At 40.4% G+C, this 22,994-nt stretch overlaps 1 protein-coding gene across 1 annotated transcript in view; it reads right to left on the bottom strand.

Annotated features, from left to right (window-relative positions):
* Positions 1 to 368: 368 nt before the first annotated feature.
* LOC141005718 (F-BAR domain only protein 2-like) overlaps positions 369 to 22,994 on the bottom strand; it is a 62,572-nt gene continuing 39,946 nt past the window's right edge. Inside the window, exons 9-26 of the mRNA XM_073477694.1 lie at positions 20,411 to 20,455; positions 19,710 to 19,779; positions 19,589 to 19,613; positions 19,294 to 19,350; positions 17,650 to 17,707; positions 17,319 to 17,494; positions 15,047 to 15,071; positions 12,946 to 12,985; positions 12,714 to 12,799; positions 7,910 to 8,025; positions 7,689 to 7,818; positions 6,210 to 6,321; positions 5,047 to 5,202; positions 4,197 to 4,329; positions 2,412 to 2,611; positions 1,402 to 1,466; positions 1,124 to 1,288; positions 369 to 1,043 (exon numbers count right to left, since the gene is read on the bottom strand). Coding sequence (XP_073333795.1) covers positions 1,021 to 1,043; positions 1,124 to 1,288; positions 1,402 to 1,466; positions 2,412 to 2,611; positions 4,197 to 4,329; positions 5,047 to 5,202; positions 6,210 to 6,321; positions 7,689 to 7,818; positions 7,910 to 8,025; positions 12,714 to 12,799; positions 12,946 to 12,985; positions 15,047 to 15,071; positions 17,319 to 17,494; positions 17,650 to 17,707; positions 19,294 to 19,350; positions 19,589 to 19,613; positions 19,710 to 19,779; positions 20,411 to 20,455 — 1,682 coding nt within the window. The 3' untranslated portion in view covers positions 369 to 1,020. The remainder of the gene's footprint in view (positions 1,044 to 1,123; positions 1,289 to 1,401; positions 1,467 to 2,411; positions 2,612 to 4,196; positions 4,330 to 5,046; positions 5,203 to 6,209; positions 6,322 to 7,688; positions 7,819 to 7,909; positions 8,026 to 12,713; positions 12,800 to 12,945; positions 12,986 to 15,046; positions 15,072 to 17,318; positions 17,495 to 17,649; positions 17,708 to 19,293; positions 19,351 to 19,588; positions 19,614 to 19,709; positions 19,780 to 20,410; positions 20,456 to 22,994) is intronic.

Here is a 22,994-nt window from a genome sequence, read left to right as displayed (position 1 = left end):
TGATTAAAAAAACACTGCCAGTTCCTTTAAAAAAAAAAAAAAAAAAAAGGCTTCTTAAATTTGGGTTCACATCCTTTGATTTTTTGAAAGCATCTAACATTTGACACAATGTTTTACAGTCAAGAGTGCTGAATCTTTTTTTTTTTTTGTGAAGACTAAAGATCAAAAGTTTAAAAGTGTAAAAAAAGACGAGCCGTGACTGAAAAAGGGGAATTTACAAGTTCAATTCTAAAAAACTGATTGTTTAAAAACGTAGCTCAAAATCAGGAGACCCAAATTCAGGTTAGAAAAACATTGACGCACGTTTGTTGCCTAGTAAACCACAGTAGAAGAGGAGGCACTGAGGTCAGTATCTTTTTTTTTTTTGCATTTGTTTGAAAGCACTTGAATGTTATTTTAAAGGTCAAGCTTGTGCCACAGGTTCGTGAGTACTGTCTAAAACAGATTCTACCTTCATTGCTCCATTGCACATGATCAAAAAAGACAAATGGTGAAGAGGAGAAAGGAAAAAATCAGTAAACCAAACTGATAGAGTTGAGTCAGAGCAGAAGATTCAGTGTTAATATTTACAGTTCAGAGGGAGAAACCTTTTGATTTTTGTTTTATATTCCTCGTAGGCTCTTGAGAAAATGAATATAAAGAGGAGAAAGAGCATCTGAAAGATTGTTAGTGCACTTTTTTTTCTTTTTTTTTTCATGATTTCAAATACAATATAGATTTATATAAAATCCATAAATTGTTTCTGACTATACAAAAGTGAATTGATCAGAAAGCATTATTAAACTTCATATCTACACATTTCCTGAAAGCTCATCTTCTTTTTCTTTTATTTATTTCTTTAAACAGTGTTCAATACTCAGTGCTGTTTTATTGTAGTGAGATCCTCGCCTCCTGGGCAGAAGCCTGACTGTGCTCAGATGGATCCAGAGGTCCAGGAAGCCTCGCAAAGTTGCCAACCTTTGTTTGAGGCCAGATTTGTTTTTTTTGTTTTCTTTTTGAGAACCAGAGTGGTGGGTCACCTCAGCAGTCTGCCATATAACGTCCTAAAGAAAACAGATGTGCAGTTTGAGTCGTTGATGCATTAAATATACCAGTATCAGTTACGTTTGGATGTACTGCCTACCTGTGGCAAATCTCTTCTTGTTGAGAGAAAGTCTGTATCCACTCCCCAGCAGGTCCATGTCCACTCCTGACAGGGTGCTCCCATCGCTCATAAACTGCACGGCCAGGGTGGAGGGGCTCGAGGGTCCGTTCGACAGCTCAAACTTGGCCCTCAGGGACCCGGCGCCTGGGGTCAAACGCAAACAAACACACTCACTTGCCAGCAACTGATCCAACTCTTCATTCGTTATGAGTAGGATTTCAAACACGCTGTCTCAAAGAAGAAAAAGGATGATTTACCTTCATTTTCAGACTTTTCTGAGATGTCACTCAGCTTCCACAGACATTTATTTTGCTCTGAATTCCTAAAATAAGAGGAAGAAATAACATCTTTAGCTGTTTTTGTTTAAAAAGGTGCAATATGTAAGAATTAGCCACCTGTTGAAGGTCGCTCGGAACAAATAGGGGGCAGCATATCACCAGCGGCTAACTGCTGCTCACTAAACATCTTGCTGTAGCTACTGCTGTTAGCTAATTAACTCACTTAGCGTTACAGCTAGTAGCCCTATCAGCTGACCAAGTCAGCCTGGGCTAATAGTTAGATGCACCGAGAATGTTTGTGTTTGCACCACAGGTAACAGAACCGGGCTCAGTGAACGCTGCAGGAGGGGGGCTGAACACAACCTGAGGCCAGTTTGACAACAAGTAATAAAGCACAGAGGTGATTTACCAGGGTCTGAACAGGACTCTGACTCCAGAGATGATGAAGACACAGCAGGTGGGGACAGTAGAAGCGTGAAGTAGGAGAGGACTGGAAGCCGGCAGAATATTTTCACATTTAACTCAGTAAATCAAGCATTTTTTTTGGTTGGTGTTGGTGATTGTTGGAATAGGGGAAAGACAAACTAAAATGTATGACTTACTTTGTTTTACGATGAGTTAACAAGGCGATTAAACTCGTCTTAGTTTGGTGAAAGAGAAAAACCTCAATTCAGAAAACGTACAGCTGTATTTATTTATTTATTTGTCTAATTAAGGTAAGAGAGCTTTTAAAACTACAGGGGGCTAGACGATCAGATTATCTTGAGGCATGAAGTGGTTATAGGAGACATGATGGCAAAGGCTAGCTGGATAGCATGCTAGCTACAGTAGATATCTCTGCAACACAGTACAAACAGCTTTTTGACATAACATCAACGTTGTTATTTCTTTACGCTCTGTTGATGTTAGTTCAACTGAGATTAGAGAGAATATTTTCAGCATGTCACACTTTTTATCCTCCTGCCGATGTAAGAAGCGCCACATCTTACCAGATGGAGTTAGGAATAGACTGCATGCCGGTGACTCCTCCATCAACAGGCACTAAGATCTGCACGTTGGTGAGCGGACCAGGGATGGCCATGGACTCTGGGTTGTATCGGTAGTCTACCCGCAGGTCTGATGTACTCGGTGTGCACTTCCAGTAAACGGTCAGGTTGAGAGGAGTGGAATGGATCCCATCAGACAGCACCTGAACGCAGTGCACAGAGTTTGCAGTTAAACTTTAAATATGAATGAAGCCGCTCTGAGTTGGAGCTATCAGAGTGATGTTCCCAGTATCCCTATGAGACCACGTTTGAAGTAAAATACAGAAGTCTGACTCTCAATTTCAACATAGTTTTGGCACAAACATGTTTCGTTGGTTTGCTGAAAGTGCAAAAGCAACTTAAAAACAAAACACTCATGTTCCTCCAGAGCTTCCTGGAAGGCTCAAAGACAGAAGCCAAAACAAAAACTGATTCTTCTTCTATCAACAAAAAAGTTGTTTGTTGATCTGAATTCACCGTTTGTTTTACACCTCGGTGAGCTTATATTTCATTATATACCTACATGTCTCGATCCACCACATGTAAACTAAAACTTTATTTGTCAAGAGAAAAAACAAAAAAGTGGGTCTGATTATGGGGTGGCAGGACAGCCTTTAGTGGTTTGCGAGGTTGTGTGCAGACTGGAGGGCCAAAGCTTAATGCTTGATGACAGTGAGGCCAAACCAGCTGAAGAATATTTAACCCTAACGTACTCCAGGATGACAGCCTTCGCTGGCTTATAAGTAAAATGAGAAATTATGGATCAATCTATATATAAATGAACATCAGTGACTAGTTTTTTATATCTCAGATCTTAACCATTATGAAGCCTTGAGTCTGTCATTACGACCTTGGCCATCTTGATTTTTTGGAGCCAGAAGTGACCATATGTGGATGAGAGGGTGGAGCTAGAGAGGATATCCTGATTGCCATGGTAGCAATCTGTCAGTCACAAGGTAGCCACGCCTACCCATGGTAAAGCATACCCTGCTTTATCGTCTACAAATAACAAATCAGTCCCCTTAGTAGAGATAAACACTGAAGAAAATTTAAAAATTGGAAAACGTTTTTATAGTTACAATACTTCAAAATGGTGTCCTCTAATTGGTGGGCTTTCCTGAGTTAGAGCTTTCAGTCTGTATATGTAGGGTGCTGACTAGTTGGATTTGCTGGCTAAAGCTTTCACAATACAGTCTTTATGTAGGAGGACACACAATATAAACTAATTTTATCGTGTAAATAAGCCAGTTCGAAGCTATAAAACAAGCTTTTTTAGGGTTTGTTTTAAAGATGATGTTATCTCTGGGTGGCATTTCACCTGTGTGTTTGTATGACATGAGGACTAAGCCTTCAATATATCGCTGTGAAGGTTTAAACCAGACGGGTGCAAGAGAAGAGAAAAGGTTTTAGAATAGTAAATTAAATTATAAAGACTGGTGCAGAAAGATTGGGAGGCTGTGTGAAAACTTTTGGGATATTTCAAGAATCGTATTTCTTTCTTATTATCACTGAGGTTGTTTAGGCTGCGATATCATTTCTTTACCTTTGGAACATCAAAAGTAAAAAAATTAATAAATAAATAAAAATACATTCTGCTTATATTTGCACACTGCTCACTCCCTGACACTCATCCACACTTTTGCTTCTTTCTCAGACTCGTCTGGAGGGCGAAGCACTCTGGGAAAGCATTCTTTCAACCACAGTTATTTTATCTGGATTAGGTTCTCGGTTCGACTTTGGCTGACTGACCTGGTATTTTAGGATGTCCACATTATAGTAGGAAGCTGATGGATTCTGATCTGAGGCTTTTCTGAGGTAGGACGTCAGTGCTTGCATGTTGAACCAGAAGTCCTTGGTATTAGAGTCACTTTGGGAAGGATCACTGGATAAAAGACAAACAGTCAGAAAGATACACACACCCACGCACACTTTCCCACACACACACAATAATCAGAGGCTCAATTATTCATTGCTCTTCTTGGCTTTGTGTGTAAAGCGCCAATAGCTTGGAAAAGATGACCCTGTTATATCCAACCAGCTACTAAATCATGAATTCCATTTGATTCAATTAGTACAGCCATGTGGTCTTCATGGATATGAGACAAAACAATGCACAACGCATTAAAAACAGACAGAGATGTTATTTTTCTTGACTTTTTGGGACAGGATACAAACAGGCCACATCAAGATTTAAAATAGAACCAACACATTTAAATATGCATTCAACACGTCTGACTAAAGAGGTGAGAGGTCCGTTAAATGAGGCAGCTGTTATATGGAGTTTGCTGTTCTTTGCTATTTTAGGGGCGTGAAGTGTTTCAGAAGAGACATGGGCTGTTGAGAACCTGGCTGTTAAAGTCTGGTGGAAAATACTTCCCCGACAGCCTAATGATAGGTTTATGTCAGATTACTAATTGAATTTCCTCTCACTGACGCAGACTACATTTCCTCGGTCCTCGCTCGCATCATCGGGTCCAAATCCCTCTTCCACTTAACCACGACTATGACAGGTTATCAACTCATCAGCTCTGCAAAGCTCTTCACTTGCAATGCGAACCGGCGTGTTTGTGTGCAAGCTGTTTATGGGACGACGTCTCACCTGTATAGTAGCTGTTGGTTGGGTAGGATCTGCTCCAACCTGCTGGTGTTCTTCAGTTTGAAGGTGAGCACGGCTGGGGAGGGGTTGTTGGTGAACACCTTGATGATGCCCATGGGGAACGAAAAGGTCATGTCTCCCGTGATCTTCACAATGCACCTGGGGAAAGCAGCCAGACGAATGAGTGATGTCTTAGATAGCATTTGCTGGTTATGTTTTCTTCTTATTTGTCAGAAAAAATGTTGATCAGTGTTTCCCAAAGCCTCCGTCTTTTGCTACAAAGTACAAAGCTCATAATAATAATAATAACCCGATATGTGAAGATCTACCCGGGCCCCTTTTTTAGAGTAGACACATGGCTTTGAGTCACAGGTGTAAGACATCTCCATTTCCACTTTTCTTAACATCAGAGCTGCACCAATTAATTGATAGAATAATAATGAATGTCTATTTTGTTAATCAATTTCTCCCTTCAGTCATTGTTCGAGAAAAAATAAGGATATAGGGATTTGCGGCCTTTCTTTGCCATTCATGAAAGCAAACGAAGAGTCTTTGGGTTTTGGTACATTGTTTGGACAAAAGATTGAAGACGTCACTTTTTGACATTCTATAGACTTAACAGTTAATTGTGAAAATAATCATTAGTTGCAGCCCTACTTTATATACATCTGTGTGCTTCTATAGTAATATACATTTCTGACTAACTCTGGGGCAAGATGAGTCTTCCTCCAGTTGCGGTCGGCCTGTGCGACGGTGGTTACGGCCCACAGCGGGTCTCAACCTGCATTGCTTATGAAATGTTCCATTTGCTAATCCCTGCAAAAATAAGCCTTTTGCACAGCAGCAATTTAGCAGCAGTTAACCAATAAAAGGCTGTATGTTTTCTCTGCCCCGGACTATAATCTGCCCCATGTAGGTTATCCACTCTGAAAGAATGGTGTCAGACTAACGCAAAACATTCCACACATGCAGGGCGAGACGGAGATCCACTCTGCAAAAGGTCTATTGAGTGTAACGCACGTCAGGCTAGAGACAAGTACAACAGCGTGTTGTGTGCAGCTCATAATGTCATACGTGTTGTAGTTGAAGTTCAAATATGGACAAAAATGTGTATGCGTGCAGGTCCATGTCGGGGCCTTTGAGCAGCAAGGTCATGTGAGACTCACTTAGTGGGATCAGCTCCTTTGAAGTAAGCATTAACCGATTCTGTGAAGGCCACGGCAATGGGCAAAGCATCTTGGGATGCCAGGGTCACAGGGCTGGGACCGCGAGACGTCCCTGAGAACGAGAAAGGCACAGAGTTTGAGGTCTGTTGACTCAGCTGCAGATCAGACTTTTATAACAGCGGGGTCCGGAGCTCACATCAGAATCAGGAAGGTTTCACCATGCACAGATGCATTATATAATATATATATACAATATCTGTATTATTGCATTTCATGAAGTCAGTCATTCATACGTTGCAAATCAGTACATTCTGTTATTTTTCAAATAGAAATAAAGTGTTTTAGAGTAGATCGTGCTACTGCTGTTTTTAATTTAAACTGTTTTAGTTTAAAAGACAGCATATTAAAGGAACAGTACGACCGAAAATGAAAATTCTGTTATTATCGACTCACATCCATGACGATGAAAAGACAGGTGAAGTTTTGTATTCTGCGAAATGCTGCAACTCTCTTTTGCTTTGAAGCTCCGGAAATGTTTTGTGGACTACGAAATTTCATCTGACTTTCCACGTGCATCAGGGTGAGTAGATAATGACTTATTTCTCATTGTTGGGTGAACTGTTTCTTTAAATTAATAAAAAAAAAAAATAATGCACTAGTCAAATTATTCATTACTTCATTACTCTAACAATCAAATCTTTACAATGTTAGGAGTCGATGCTGTTGACAGTAAGACAGATGTGAGAAAAGGTGAACATGGAGAGGACACAAGACAGAGAAATGAAATCACTGCAAAGCAAGATATCCAGTTGTCCAATCCATCCCATCCAGCAGACTGGTGTTAGTTTGAGTTAAACACAGAGGAGAGTCCTCTTGTATGAACTTCAACTGTACCTGCTGGTGTTTCACACCGCTTCTCAAAGGTAGGCAGCTTCGCTATGAACAAATCATCCTCTTTACGCCAAAATTTAAAGGCATAAAGAAGAAAAAGAGGAGAAAAAACAAACCCAGGGAGCACAAATGTGAGAGGGAGATGAAGCCAGTTTCCTAAATGTGTGAAGGCAGAAGTTGAGTCCTAAAGCTGACAACACTGATATGATTGCACAGAGATGAACGAAGAGCTAACACTCCCTAACGATGACATTCTTAGCATCAGTGAAATGTATGCAGAGTAGAGATGACTGACACCACAGAAAGGAGGAGTCTCTTTTACGGAAACAAGAGTTTGGAAAGGCAGACTCACTTTGGCTTAGTAGAAAGAAAGGAGAGAGGGAGAGCAGCTCTGGCTCTGGGGAGGAGAGGGAGGGGGCAAAGGTGTGCTCGGCTCCTGTAAGGAGAGGAGTTAAGGAAGGAAGGAGAGAGGAGTGAGAAAAGAGGGAAAGGGTATGTGGCAGGTTGGTGAAGAGCTGAAGAAAAGGAGAAGAAATAGTCAAAGAAAAGGGAGATTCTGTATAAATGCAGGAGGCAGAGGAAGCTTACCAACAGTGGGCGTGTTACCAGCACTGAGCGAGGCATTCGAGGACAAGGAGGAGGAGCTCTCCGCCCGGGCGAGCGGTGCAGTAGGAGGAGGGCTGGCGTTAGATGTCTTGGGTGGGCTGAACGGCCGTACCTGAGTGAAGGGAGTCGATCAGAAAAGATTATGTTAGAAATATCAGATCAGTAATCAATGTTGTGCTTCACCTATAAGGATAATAACTCACAATCTCATTGATTCCTGTGAGTTTCCCAGTGGGGAGTTTTGGCCTGGACGAGGGTCGTGGCGGGGGCACCAGGGCTCCAGCTGTCAGCGGGGTTGTGGGTCGGTTTGGTACCGGCACTAAACGGAAAAACACATGAAAGTTTTACTGGTTAGTGGCAGTAAAACACCGTGGGAATCTGGAACAAATAAACATGTATACACGTGGTGCAACTGTGCTACGTTCAAGTAGATGCAAAACAAACATGCATCGATACAAACAATATCAGCAAAACATTTTTACAAACATGAAAATCATATTAAAACGCATTCCAAAATTAAATTCACACAACTCAAAGACAAACATGTTGCAAACCAGGCAGAGTTAGATAAGCATCTGGAAAATAAAATAATGAAAAAATAAAATAAAAATGCAACTGTCAACTTCAAACAGAAAACAAATGCACGATATGAAAAAAGTTAAAATAAAACAAAATATAAAACCTCAAACCAAACCTCAGGCGAAACACACATGTCTCTAGCGTCAGTAATAATGTTACCAGTGAATATTTTGCTTGATGGAGCAGCAGCAGCCCTATCTGTAATCCCAGAGAAGACATCAGAGAAACAGCCGTCCTCTCTGCTGCTCGCCGCTTTGCAGTAGGCGTCAGCGGAGTCATCAGAGAGGAAGCGACTCGACCTGCCGGAGCCGGACGGAGGCCTCTGGAGCTCCCTCACAGACGACCCGGAGCCCTGCCGGCGAGGTGGGGCAAAGTTATCACTGAAGGCGATCCACTGGCTCTGGGACCAGGACACGGAGGAGAAGGCATCAACGCTCTTTGGGGGGCTGGCGGTCGGCGAGCTTTTGATTGGGTCGACTGGCTCAGTTGGCAGGGTGATGGGGGCGCTCTGAGCCCTCGCTGGCACAGGCTTGAGTGCTTGGAAAGGGTTTTCTGGTGAGTCCCAAGGGGAGGATGTGGCGGAGGAGAAAGAGGAGACTTCTTTGGATTGGTGGCTCTCCACCAGGGGAGGAGAGCACTCCTGTCGTGGCATCGTCTCAGCTGAGGGGGGCGATGTGTTTGACGGAGGCGATAAACATGACAGAAAGTACAGTAGGTAAACTGATCTGACAACACAAGAAAAATACAGAAGCGACCACTCAACAGTTAGCGGCACCTTATCAGTATCACTATATCGAAATTAAGGCTTTATTGGGAAAAAGAGCTAACTTCACAATTCACATTGTGACACTTTTTAGACGTCTTTTCGACGTTCACTGGTGATGTGACATCCATGCAAGGTTCAAAATAAAGGTTTTAACAATGTAATTTTAGACGTCTTTTCAACTTCAGTCACAGACTTGTGGTTCAAATTTGACTCAATGCAGGAAAAGCTTCAGGGTCTAAACCTCAGTAGTCTGAATGAGGCATGCACTTTACCAGGTGAGCTATTCAACAGCTTTATTACATACCATGTTTTGGTCATCCAACCTTCATCAAGTAGGATAATATTCCAACGTTGGATCACCAAAACAAGGTATGCAATAAAGCTGATAAATAGCTCACCTGGTAAAGTGCATGCCTCATTCAGATTGAGGAGGTTGAGACCAGGGTGCAAATCTCTCCCGTAGCTTTTGCTGCATGCAATAAATATTTGCCGTCACAAAAACTTTCATTCTGACTCTCCAGTGGATTTCTTTTCAACGTTCAAGACCAAATTTCTGGGTTGGTACATGGAGGCAAAATATCAAACGGTTCAGGAAAAAAAGAATGTGAGCCTTTAAGAAACTAATCCACCAGAGCACGAATTGGTACAAAGCCGGGTCATATAAGGTGTCATGCCAATATGTTGACTCTATGTATAGACTACACTGTTTTGTGTGTGTAGCAGTTGCAGTAGTTGTTCCTCTTTTTAATGCCGTTCACCTGTGTTTAGTGTGTGCTGTCATGTCTAGGCTCATGAGGATACACACCAAACAGTCGACAAATCAAATAATTCTGCAGTTTTTCTTCAGAAACTTCAGAATATAGAAGCAGCAGTAGTTACATTTTATCTAAGCTTTATAATATTACCATAAGTGGAAGTTTCGCAGAATTAAAACTTTATATAGGTTATTTAAGTTTCTAATTTACATTTGCCCTACTATTCATAAGTCAGTCTGATTATCATACATAGTGACATGCATCTGAGGTAAAGAAAATTCCAAGGTTTACATAAATTAAAACAGAAAATCAAACATAAGTCTCATGCAAAACAGGAGTTGATGAATGCTTTCGCCTTTTCCAAACAAGTTTTCCTTGAAAGCACTGTCACACACATTTTACCTGATGCCTCTGGCAGAAAGACGTCTGAGTCATTCGTCAGAAAAGATGGAGATGGAGGGATTGAAAGGAAGATAGAGGCAAGGTCTAACGAGAGAAGTTCAAATAAAATAATGAATCAAACCAACAAAGCATCCAACAAGTAATTCAAACTCAGACAATGGCATTGAAATGAAACAAAGTAAACAAAAAACATGTAAAACAGATGAAAATGCAGAAAAAAAAATAGAAAAGGAACATACAATAAATAAATACAATTTATGACTTACAATACATACAAAAATCCACACATTTTCAGACTCTGTTCCCTGTTCAGTGAGAGTTTAATCTTTTTAATTCCTCATGGACTAGACTTGTTTAATGTGTCATGTGTGCATTGGGGGCTGCTAATTCTGCTGCACTGTACACAGAGAGATTTAACAGGCGGTAAGCGGGCACTTAATTCCCATCACCGTATCTTAATCAGGACACTCTGAGCTGCTCTTTTGACTTTTAAGCCGAGACCTTTGACAGTAACGAGACACTGTTTGACAACATACGTGCCAGTGGGCTTTATAGCCGACCCTCTGACCTCCACTAGGTGCCAATTAACTGTGGATTACGCTTAACCTAGGCAATGGGTCAGCGCTAATGTCACTCTGTTTAAACACTGGTGTCATGCACGAAAAGCTATGAGAATCACACTATCAACACTTGGTGTGTTTCAGAAACATGGAAAGTAAAACAAACACTCAAAGGTCTCGTAGAGGAACGTGACTGGAAAGACTTCTAGAGGATTTATAGAGAACAAAGGGCATTTTTAGCTCACATATATAATACAGAACTGGAAATACTTTAAAATAAGGAAGCACCATTTAAGCTTAGAGAAAAAGTAAGACAGTGGAAGGCTGTACAAAATAGGAAAATGATTGAAAAAAGCAAACAGATAGAAAAAGTCTGGCATTTTAATTCCCTAAAGTCAGATATTCTGTCGACCCTCGGGGGTCAGTTTCTCCATCTGGGACGGCCCTGAGAGGAACGACCTCCAACTGAGCGGCTCGGAAAAAGAAAGTGAGGGAAGGGGAGAGACTACATAGTCATAGAGAGATGGTGAGATCAAGGAACAGAAAGCAAAGAAGACAGGACCACTGGCTCAACAGAGTGAGTAAAACCAGAACGTTTGTAGTAAAGTTATAATTTCATGAAATCAAACTGCATTTCTGATATTATCTACAGTCAGTATTTGTTCTGCAATTGCCATTCAATGTGTTTATATTCTGTAATTAACAGTGTTGGGGAGGAACTTGTTACATGTGACGCCGTTATTCAATGCAATAAAACATTCAGCCTGTTGCTATGCATCTTGTTGCCAAGAGCGTGGGTCAGCAAAGCCATTGGGACAAATTTTTAGGGCACCACCATCAATGGTAGGATGGCTTACAAGGAGCAGCCTCTACATCTAGACAGGCTCCATTCACCGGGCAGCACGTGCTCAAACTCTGAGCGTTGTGTTTGATTGGTTCCCTCTTTTAAATGTGCACCGCCTCTCGTGAGCCAATCAGACTTTTTTTAGCTTCATTGTCCAGTCAAAAAATGGTTGTAAGAAAAAAGTAATAAAACAGTAATTAAATGTAATGCTTTGATTAAGTAATTAAAAGTTAAATCACTTTCATTTTTAACAGGGTAACTAGTAATTTCTAACATTTTTAAAAAAATGTTTCAATACTCATTTTCTGCAGTATTGAAACTGGTAATAGCTGCGCTTTCTCGCTCTCTGTTGTCTCCAACAGCCAGTCAACACAGACACACATTAGATTTAACAGGCCTGATCTAAAGAGGAAAAAACAAATGTTTCCTAAAAGTGTCGTTCTGTAGTTCTCGATTTAAGAAATTCCAGTATTGTAACAAGTCTAACCGAGGCGAAATGAACGCATGTCATCCAGCACAATTTTATTTTATTGATATCAGCCTCACTGTTTATTGTTCACTCTCTTTACACCGCGTCAGAGTTGTATATCTATTTCTAATGCAAACCCAACATTTCCTGCTGCTTCACATTAAAAGCGTTCAACTGGCAAAACAGCGAAGCAGCCGAAGACGACGAGTGATGAGCAATAATCAAAAGTGTATCTACAAAACAACACATTTTTGGCATCCTTTCATCAGTGGATCATTCTTAACCTTCACTCAGCAGCATGGATGTAGATTGCTATTGGATTTATTACTGACTGACTTCTTCATGAAAACAATGTGAGTTTGTTTGGCTGCACTCTAAACAGATACACCACTCGCTCTTCGGTTGTATTTCCGACAGAGTAGCTGCTCAACACATGTTTGCTGTAGTTTAAATTTGTTGTTACCACCAGCAACCATGAGTGTCGCCAAACCAACCGAGGACTGAAATCGAAGAAGTACAACTTTAAAAAGGAATGACAGCAATCCCTTATTGGCGGTACACATTTTGTAAATGTAAAACCTTGAGTTGTGGAGAAACACGTCCACAGGAATCAATGTGAAATTAGGTATTACCTGTCGATGAGGACACCGAGAGAGAAGAGCCTGCTGCCAGAGTCGGGCTGAACGGGTCCAGAGACAAAAGGTCGTTGTTGGCCAGTCTGATGCAGGACAAAGTGAGAGAGAGTCAAGTCAAACTTTATTACATTTCAAGCAGAAAGCAGCGCAATCAGCTTCAGAGTCAAAATATGCACAAACATATATAAAACAGAAAGTAGTAGCAGTCATGAGTCACTTTCATACATACTCGTATGACGTTGGCACTCTGCTTTTTGCCAGCTCATCACCTGCAGAGAGAGAAAAACAAACAGAGGGTTAGGACTCACAGACCTGCACAGAGCGATGACAGCACATACTCTTTCAGAGCAACTTAAGAATAAAATAAAACCCAACAGAGGAGGGCCAGAATTCAATGACATTTGCCAAAAGTCATGTTTTAACTACATCACACCTTAAACCAGAAACATAAACTGAGGTTTTGACTCAGCAAGTGAGAACCAGCATCTGCCATGAAAAGTCATAGAGATATATTTGCAGTAAGATTCAGGTTAGATACAATATTTTTCATATTTTTGCCTCAAGCAGTAAAACTTTAAAGGGACAGTTCACCCCAAATTCAAAACTTCATATTTTATCTCCTACCTGTGGTTCTATTTATCCATCTCATTTGTTTTGGTGTGAGTTTCTGAATTCTGAAAATATTGGCCGTTGAGATGTCTGTCGTCTTTCTACTGAACCCACTAACTGTTTGGCAATGCAGATGGAACCATGCATTTACTCATTGACGAGAGGGTCGTTCCTGCTCATGGCGTCCTCCTTGGCTGAGCTGTAATGTGAGCTAGCTTAGTTAGCTTAGAAAGGTAGCTTCTTTTCCATGACTACATGCACGCTTCCCTCTGCACATTGATACATTTGGCGGGTGCAGTCCGGTAAAAAGAAAACAGTTCCTACATGAAACTGCTCACACAAAGGACTGTGGATTATCTTAAGTAACCAAGTCTGCAAAAACAAATTGTTGTTGAGTTTTTCAAATGTATTTTTTGGCGCTTTGAGCACTATAAGACGAATGCCATCTAGTTCCATTATTGGAGAAAAAGTAGAAATCGTTAGTTAGCTAGCCTTCAGTCAATGAGTAGTTGCTCACTTCCTTCTGTGCAGTGATACAATTGGCAGGTGTAGTTTGGTAGTAACTAAATGGACAAATAGCGCTACATGCAAGATGAAAAATATGTATTTTTGCTTTTGGGGTGAACTGTCCCTTTAATATCTTACCCAAATACTGCAAAGGGTTAACTTTAAAAGTGATTTTAATGTGATGGTAACACTTTACAACAGGGGATGGACTGATTTTGCATCCAACAATAAAATCCGGCATTGTTTTGTTATTTTGTGCCCCTTTTTAAAGTGTTACAAAACATTGCAAAGATCCGTACAAGCACCCTGAAGCAGCACCAGAGATAACAGGACCCAAATATAAAAAAAACAATAAATATAAATATCTCAAAATGAACTGAAAGATTGCAGTGAGAGAACACAGTGTCAGTGGTGTTAGCTTGTGTCAGCCGGCTGTGCGAAAGGCTCCAACGAAGGGACACAGATGAGGGCTGTGGCAGATATTATGAGGGGAGGGGAAGGCAGGGTTATAGGCTAACTACTGTAGTGAAAACATACTCACCAGGCCTCTGAGCCTTAGAGCTTAATGTAGATACTCCTGTGATCCCTAAGCGTATGTAGAGTATACATCTATCAATGCAATACCTTGTGTAAATTGATCTCAACTGTACCAGTGTTTCATGTGCAGAATGTGTGTATTATTACCATTTATTTACATATGAACATGGTATGTGAGAGCAGCTTTTGAAAAGAAGAAAAACATCAACTTTTAATGTACTTTTTCAAACCTGCACTAAGACCTCACGGAGCATGATACATGACCTGTATGGAGAAAGGCTCTTAAAAGCAGTTTCTCAAGCACTTGGGCAAGAAATCAAACTCTCAAAAAACAAAACTTCCCTTCAACAAACTGTGCCAGTTTGCAGAATGGAAAAGATAATTTCTGACATGTCTAAACATCAGCAGCTAATTAAGCGGTTAATCTTATTTGTACCATTGGGAGGGAAATATCCCTCAAGCTCACATTTTACAGAAACGAACACTTATTTACTTTTTCTCGGGACGTGTTGGTTTTGGCTCGGTTGCTGGATTTTCCTTTTTTAAAAGACAACCTCTTTAAAAACAAGCCGTGCCAAGAAAAATGTAGTTGAGAAGTCGCAACAGTCGACCCCCCCCTTTTCACAGTCTTCTAGCAACACGCGGATACAGAGAGGTCAGACAGAGAAAATACTCACTGGATTGGTTCCTCCGCATCTGTCCCTGAAAACAAAAACAGACATTAGTTAATTAATCAGAGACGCGGGCGGGCCACCACGAATTTTCAACCTTTACTTGCCAGAGGTTTTGCTGGACTGACATGATTTTTGCAAAGTGAAACAAAGTATTTCGAGTCTTGAAACCTTAAGCCTTTGATTGTGTTAATATAACAATATATAAGATTTCAACCACAATGAAAACAGGACGGTTGAACTGTATTATTAATTATTCCCAGTGGCCGAGGGAATTTTCCACTTCAGAGTTGAAGACAGTAAATCACAGGACTACTCTCGACTCGCACATACCAGACGTTAAACCTAGGGTGAAAAATTCAGCGGCGCAAAACCGTGCATGGAAGCCCATACACCGATCAGTGAGGGACAACAGAGAGCGTGCCCCCGACACTTCACCAACTTCCTTTACAGAGCCGCCTTTTTTTTTTTCTTTTTCAGCACATAAATCTGCCGTGTCATGCTGCGTAACACAAGATATGCAAGATACACTCCTGAGGGTCACCAACCCGATGGAAACTTAGAGCATCAATTTCAATAAAGAATTTATCCGCACAAGGAGAAACGTTGGGGGAGGTTGTCAAAGCGAAGGGAGGGGGGAGAAAAAGAAACAAAATGGGTTTAAGGAACACAGCAAAAGCGTTTAACCACCGTAGAGCTGTGAGGCCAGGGTTTAGTCCCACAGGCGCTAAGCGGCAAATGGGTTCAATTACGGCTCTTGCTGGCCACACACACACGACTTCCATTGCTATTTCAATAAAGGGAACACCGCAGAGGGGGAACCGAACAGGAGGAGAAATGAAAAAGACAGAAAAATGAGCACGGAGGAGGGGAAAAAAGAGAAAAAGAAAATCTCTCAATAATTCACACCAGATGATGCAACGTTCGTCATCACCTTGGATGTATGTTTTAACTTCCAGAACTTTTTTCGGTAAATATGAAATAGGAAAAGGGTGCGAAGCAGAAATGTGAACAGACACAGAGGAAGGCAAATTTTATGTAATGACTATTCTGGTATTTAAATGCAAATCAGAGTCACAAACAGCGGTCTGTGTTTTTTTGTACTTTTTAGGATGAGAAAGTAATTGTGGGTTTGAGTCTCGACTACAAACCAGAAACCAAACAGCAATGAACAAAGTCAAAGGTTTAAAAGAGAACATCTTTTCCTCCTGAATCTTGTTACATTAAAGAGAAAAAAACATCCTCTATAAACTTGTAACTTATCTTTGCCATTAAGTCCAAGGGTGGAAAAAAAAGAAAACATTTGTAAAAACTAGGCAACTAAGCCCATAAAGTATTCATAAATAACCACAACTGAGTCCTGTCTAGAACGAGTGGGCTCCTATAAAACACAAAGAGTGAAAGCAAACAAAGAAACGAGGAGAAAAAAAAAAAAAAAAGGAGTGAGGTACAACACAAACAGTGGTGAGAGCAGAGGAAGGGAGAGGCTGAGCTGAGAAGATGCCGTGACTTTCGTTTAATGTTGCAGCCGGTGAAACCCACTAGACCCCCTTCGCGACACTGAGCGTGCCCTCTCAGCCGCTCCACAACAACATTAACAACAACAGCGGCTCAGTGTGCATGTTTGCACACAAGCAGTAGTGGTTTGAAATTTTAATGGCAGCGGCTATTTTCATAGAGCAGCGGGCGGAGAGTGATTCAGAGATTGAGTGATGGTGCGGGACGAGGAGCTGAATGAAGGGCTCCATGACTTAGGTCACGGATCAGACTGGGTTCTGTGTGTGTGTGTGTGTGTGTGTGTGTGTGTGTGTGCTGCAAAGCTTTCCCTTAAGTGCCTACAAGGAGGGCAGTGTGTGTGAGTCTGCAGTAAAGGCCAACAACATCAGAAACTTAACTCAGAAGTGATTGTTTCTGAGTTCATAATATTTTTTCTTCAAGCAGAAATGTTGTTTGACATGAAACTGAATTTGAAGCAAAAACAAAACATGAAGTGTGAGCAAACAGACATCTCACTGAATCAGAAGCCAATCTGCCGTTTGAAATAAATTAGACATAACACATATGCCTTTCCAATGTAAATAAAATAAGCTTCAAGAAAGAGTGACTAATGGAGGGATGGTACGGTTAAATGGCGTTTCCCATCCACCCTGACGAAGGTTAGACATTCTCCTGTTGCCCTCTAGTGTTGCAGAAGCAGAGCAGACTTCTCCTGCAGCAGAGCAGCACAAGACAGCAACAGGTTTGTGTTTTGTCAGTTTTTGGTGTGTTTAAGCCGTACCGAGGTCGAAGGCGATAAGATGATGTTCCCAATGGAGGCTTTGAGCTCGTCGATGGTGGCTCGGTTCTGATGCGTGCCGTTGTTTGGCTGAACGGGCTTGATTTCTACGTGGAACTTCCTGGGTTCATCTTCGTCCTCTGAGTCGCTGGACGAATAGAAGGAATTTTCTTTGGCATGTGAGCAGAACAAAAGTTAAGGAGACAACAGGGACAGAACAGAAAAACTGAAAGAGAGATCGTCTACAGTCCATTTTTATTTAGTAACAAATAGTAACAATTCCTGGATGTCTTGTGAAGAGAGTGAATAGCATCAAAATTAGTGTAAAGGATATCGTTTTCATTGGCTTCTGGTCTGATACAAAAGCCCTCTGCATCAACTTGGGGAACATTCTGCAAAACACAAACAAAAAAAAACTTAAGAATCAAACTTTACACAAAGTAAATATAAATATATTGCATGTGTATCCTTTATAAATACATTTTAAAGTCACTAAATGATACCCAAATTGTATTTATCATTCTTACTGTCTTGAAAAGGGATTTTATTTATTGTCAAACTACATTTAAAGTGATACAATCAATTACATTCTAGGCAAGAATTTTATTTCAAACTGATTTAAATTAGTAATAATTTAATTCAAAATACCGCTCATAATTAATTAATTCATTAACTGGCTAGCACATTTTATTTATTTATTTGTTGTTTTGTCAGGGACAATGCAAAAATCATTATAACAAGTCACATTAACATGATACAGATGTGCTGCATATTGGATTTATAGCCGAGGTTAATTTGCAGCCTCTGTCCCTGGTTGTGCTTTTCTCAACACAACATATCATTATCACCGAGAGTACATTAAATCGAAGTTGATTAAATCGAGCACCTAATAAATAATGACATTCTCATACATGTGGCTTGATAATCATAATATTTACATAACATTGCACTAATTCTACAAGTGTTATTTATGTGTTTTAATGATTTTAACCAATTTGTTCTTTCTGAATATTAATCTTCCCCTTTTCACTAAATTTGATCAAAGTCAAAACTTTTAATTTAAAGTAAGTTTTTTTATTTCAATTTAAATGTCACTTTTCATAAGTTCATAAGGTGTAGATCATGTCGGTGATTAATAGATGGATAGCTCTTCTTTCACTGGTGGCATTTTGTTTGTGAGGTTTTAAACAGACAAGAAGAAATCACTCCCTCATCTGTAGATTCATTCAAGTCTTTACCTTACTTACAGACTGCACAATCTGCTTTTGTATCTGTTTAGAAATGTATCTTCAACTTGGATTTTATTTATATCATCCAGAGTAATAATTATTCCTGCACTGTTTTTTTCTTTTACTTTTAAATCAGCTCACTTTTGCAATAACTGCACTGTTATTTAGCTCATGGAAGTGCACTCCCATATGCACATATTATTTTATTCTTTTTTTTCCTGGCATTTTGTAGAAACTTCTGAATGCCTAAATTTCCTTTAGGATCAATAATGTATCTTTCTATATATAGTGTCTAGAATTACAATTCATCCAGTGTGTAAATAAGTAGTGACTGGCAACATTTTAACAACTTTAAACCCACTGAGAATCATTTAATTCACGGATCTAATTCTGCAGCCACGAAGAGAAAGCACTGGAAATTGTCTAGATAAACTTCCACACATAATATTTGGCTGAAACACATCTGAAAACAGGTCATCATGTGTAAAAAGAGAGCTTAGTGGTGCTAACATTTTTACAACTCCATTATACATTAAACATTTATATATGATACTTTAGAGGAGACATGGCAGTTAAAATAAGTTTGCACAAGGTATTGCATTGAAAGGAAATAACAACCCCTATGTTTTTTATTTCTGTATGTTTATAAAATCTAATTGCTTTTTTTAAAATTATTTATTTAAAAAGTTTGGATATGATATTACTGTGTGTGTCTGTGTATGTGTTTCCATGTGTATCAGCTTGCTTACAGCATTCTGGATGTCTATGGCCCCGTAGTATCCAGGGGGAGCGCCATTGGCAGTGTTCTACAAGCACGAACAGAGAGAAATAAATGAATGAATGAATGAGCAAATCTACAAAACAAACAGGAAGCAACAGAGGGAGAGAAAGTGAAGAGAGTCACATGTTCAAGCTGCAGAATACAAAGCAGAACAACATGAACTAGGCACTTTTCCACTACCTCCTTCTGTTTGAACATAAAAAGCTGAAATATAAACTCAAAGTTAATGAGAAACTGGTTGTTTTGATGAAAATTATACTCACAGCAGCTTCGACTTCTGTAGACTCCCTGGAATACAAAAGCATCACATCGTGATTAGAGATTATTTTATTTTTCAAACAAAAATATGTTGCATAGATTGTGTCAGTGGAAATCTTCACTCACGTAGAGTCTGTGTCCTTGTCTTTCCTACGACCAGGGATGCCAAATGGTTTTCTCTTTCTGGGTTTGGCACCTTAACACGAAAAACAAACCACCAAAATGACATTAAATCTGTTCTTGCTCCCGATATCTAAAATATGAGATTCAAATTGCTTTAAAACATTCAAGATTCAAGGTTGCACATGGGCCCAAAAATCTGTGAAGTTCCAAAAATATTATTTTAGTATTAAAAAATGTAAGAAAGTATTAAACAAGCACCAGCTGGGTGTTTGGACAGCTGCCTCTGAACAAATACTAGCCTATAAACATGTTTTCAGTAGATTAGACTGTAAACTTTATATCAATTCATTTTTTTTTAGAATACCCCAATAAAGTTTGAGGTTGCCTGTGTGCTGTCATTTAAGTGAAGAAAAGCATTTATCGACACCTCTATTCCTATTTGCAATAATTTACATATTAAGTTAAGAAATTAAATTAAAATGCATTAATGGGTGAAGTTATATGCTAGTGCACCTAAATGAAAAAGTTTGGCGCACTGTTGCAAACAGTGTTAAAAGTTAGCAAAATCTTTGGCTGGGAGGTATAAAAGCAGGAAAATGTATAATTGCTTTATACTTTTATTATTTTTATATATTTTGACTTACTTAATTGAAATACCACTTGTTGTGTATTTGTTAAAATCTTAAATAAATGATAAGAATTACCTTCTGTAGCGATAGCTGCATTGCACTCCTCAAACTCAATGGGTCCTAATGAGACAAAGAAAAATTCATTTAGGTTCATTTGGCACAGAAAGGGTCAATGACCCACTGCTGCGAATGCTGTGAATGTACATCACGCAATAATCACACACACATACACACACACCACAAACACACTCTGGCAAATACACAACATGCAGTCTGGCGTGCCATACAGAGTGTGTGTGTACAAACAGGGCTGGGCTGGTCCCAGAGGGTAGACAGGGTCAATAGCGGAGTCAACTGTGTGTCTGGTGGCCCTCGCAGAGAACTGACACTCCCTCCTGGGAACACAGAGCGCTACTCTACAGCGAAGAGTCTTCCTCGCATATAGAAAACCCACCTGAGACACCACAATCATCAAACAAATCTACATCAATGCGGGAGCTTTGGTATTCACAGAAAACAGCAGGTATTAAGACTAAACTCAGCTGAAACTAAACCTCCCCACATGGGACACGCAACAACTCGCTAACCCTATTACAATAAGACAAACAAGTCCAAGATTACACGCAGTGAAGTGTTTAAAGCCACATGGACAAATCTGCTCTCAGGCTTAAGAGATGCCCTTCTCCCCTTCCTCCTCTCTGGCATGCAAAAAATGACCAGAAAGAAAAAAAAAACAGACAAACAAAAAAAATATCACGGTGACCTCGATTATAAGATCACATTAACAAACTGTCATATCTGTACTCGCCCACGACCATAATATGACTTGGAGCAGAACCAGCCGTGGATTTGTTTGAACGAAAAATAACATTGCTTTTGGTTATACGGATGTGTCATTCAAATGACGGGAAAGTGGCGAAAAACAACTAAGTTTACACTTAATTTAATGCTCATCAATTATACACATTCACCTCCAAGGCCCCACACTTGGATTGTCACGCGTTCAAGTGTGCCTCCAGAAACCATTATGAAGGCCTTTCAAAGGGAACAGTGCCTTAACATACACATGCTCACACACACACACTAAAAGCTGTAGGAAAACCAGAGGCAAGACATGCGATGTGTGTACATGTCAATCAGAGACATCCCGGAGGTTGGGCTGTTTGTGTTTGTGTGATCTTATCATCTTTTAGTCCATTAATCCATATGTTTTACTACAACATTTAAACAGCAGTTGTGTGACTCGAACTGGCTGTTTGACAGGAAACAACACCAAAGATCAAAAGATTTTTTCCTAAAAATCCATGACCTAGAAGACATGCAGTCAGTGTCTGTTATTAGCTAGACAGATACACTGCATATAACTAGAAAGCTTAATAGCTTGCGAGATGAGCAGGAGGGAGAGAGATGGGGCAGGACCCTCTGGCAAGATTTCCGATACACTAACATGCCATGACCTGAAAACAACAAAGCTAATGATATTTTAACTGAAAACGTATACAGTAGCAGCGGTCCAATGCGCTCTCCCCAGAGGAGGCCAGTCGCGAGCAGAATTGACGCATTGTTTGGCGTGTGCAATGTCGAGTGAAGCGCAGGGAAGCGGCGAGTCACGAGAGGCATGCATCACGCCAAGTGAAGTGGATAAAGTACACCAATGACCGATCTACTCTACTGTGCAATATCGGGCCTCTTCACCGCCGGCGAATGCACAAAGACAGCACGAACGACTGCTTGTGTGTGTGTGCGGTTTTCATGCCAATCAAAACAAAATTGGCATGCTCATTCAAGAACTTTCTCTCATGGGAGGAAGCGGGAGAGACGGTAATTTCATCGCCGCTCAATTCGGTCACTGTACTGACATAAAACAGGTGAAGAATATCTGAACTCTTGAGGTTAGTCTTTTCCTGCAGAGGAAGCTCATAATCTTTATCCAATTTGACATCATCATTCATTAAATGCATCAGTTGTCAAACAAAAGAAGAAGAAAAAAAGGGACCCAAAAGTGGGGAAATTACTGGAAAATTACGAATTGCATTCTTTATTCAAGCTCTGGGATGTTTAACAAATGCTGTCGATCTGAGTAAGGGCTCAGGCAGAGCAGGAACTCTTTGCCGCAAGCATCCGGCGATTGCATCTGACAATATTTATGCACCCCAACTGCAAAAAAAGTCCAAACACCAGACATGAGAATATTACCTAAATCTGGCCAGACATTAGGAACTGTTTAAACATCTCCTAAACAGACAGACGACTTTGTTTATACAGGGGAAGATGTTTCTTTTCTTTCTACTCTCTGTGAGGGAAGCATGAAGTCACGCATGAGCGGAGGATGGTTTTTTAAATTGCATATGCTTCACATGGCACTGGGAGTGGGAGGGGGGTTTGCGTGTCTGGCCCACCGCCAGTTGACAGCTCAGCTGGATATCGTTGAACACTCCGAACCCCCCTGCCTCGCAGCGTGTCACTTTGGGATTGTTTCCGCAATAGAAAGTTTATTCAACCTCTCTCTCTCTAAAGGCACTGGACCGGCCATCCGTTCAGCTATTTAATCAGGGGACAGACAGGTTATTTTTCTGACAGGGCCGGGGCTGCTGCGCAATCCCTAATGAACAGCTTGATACAAGAGGAATTTTCTGACCGTTTTTTTAGCCTCAATTAA

The sequence above is a fragment of the Pagrus major genome, chromosome 12, assembly GCF_040436345.1.
Source record: "Pagrus major chromosome 12, Pma_NU_1.0".
NCBI lineage: Eukaryota > Metazoa > Chordata > Actinopteri > Spariformes > Sparidae > Pagrus > Pagrus major.
This window is presented reverse-complemented; position numbering and strand designations above follow the sequence as displayed.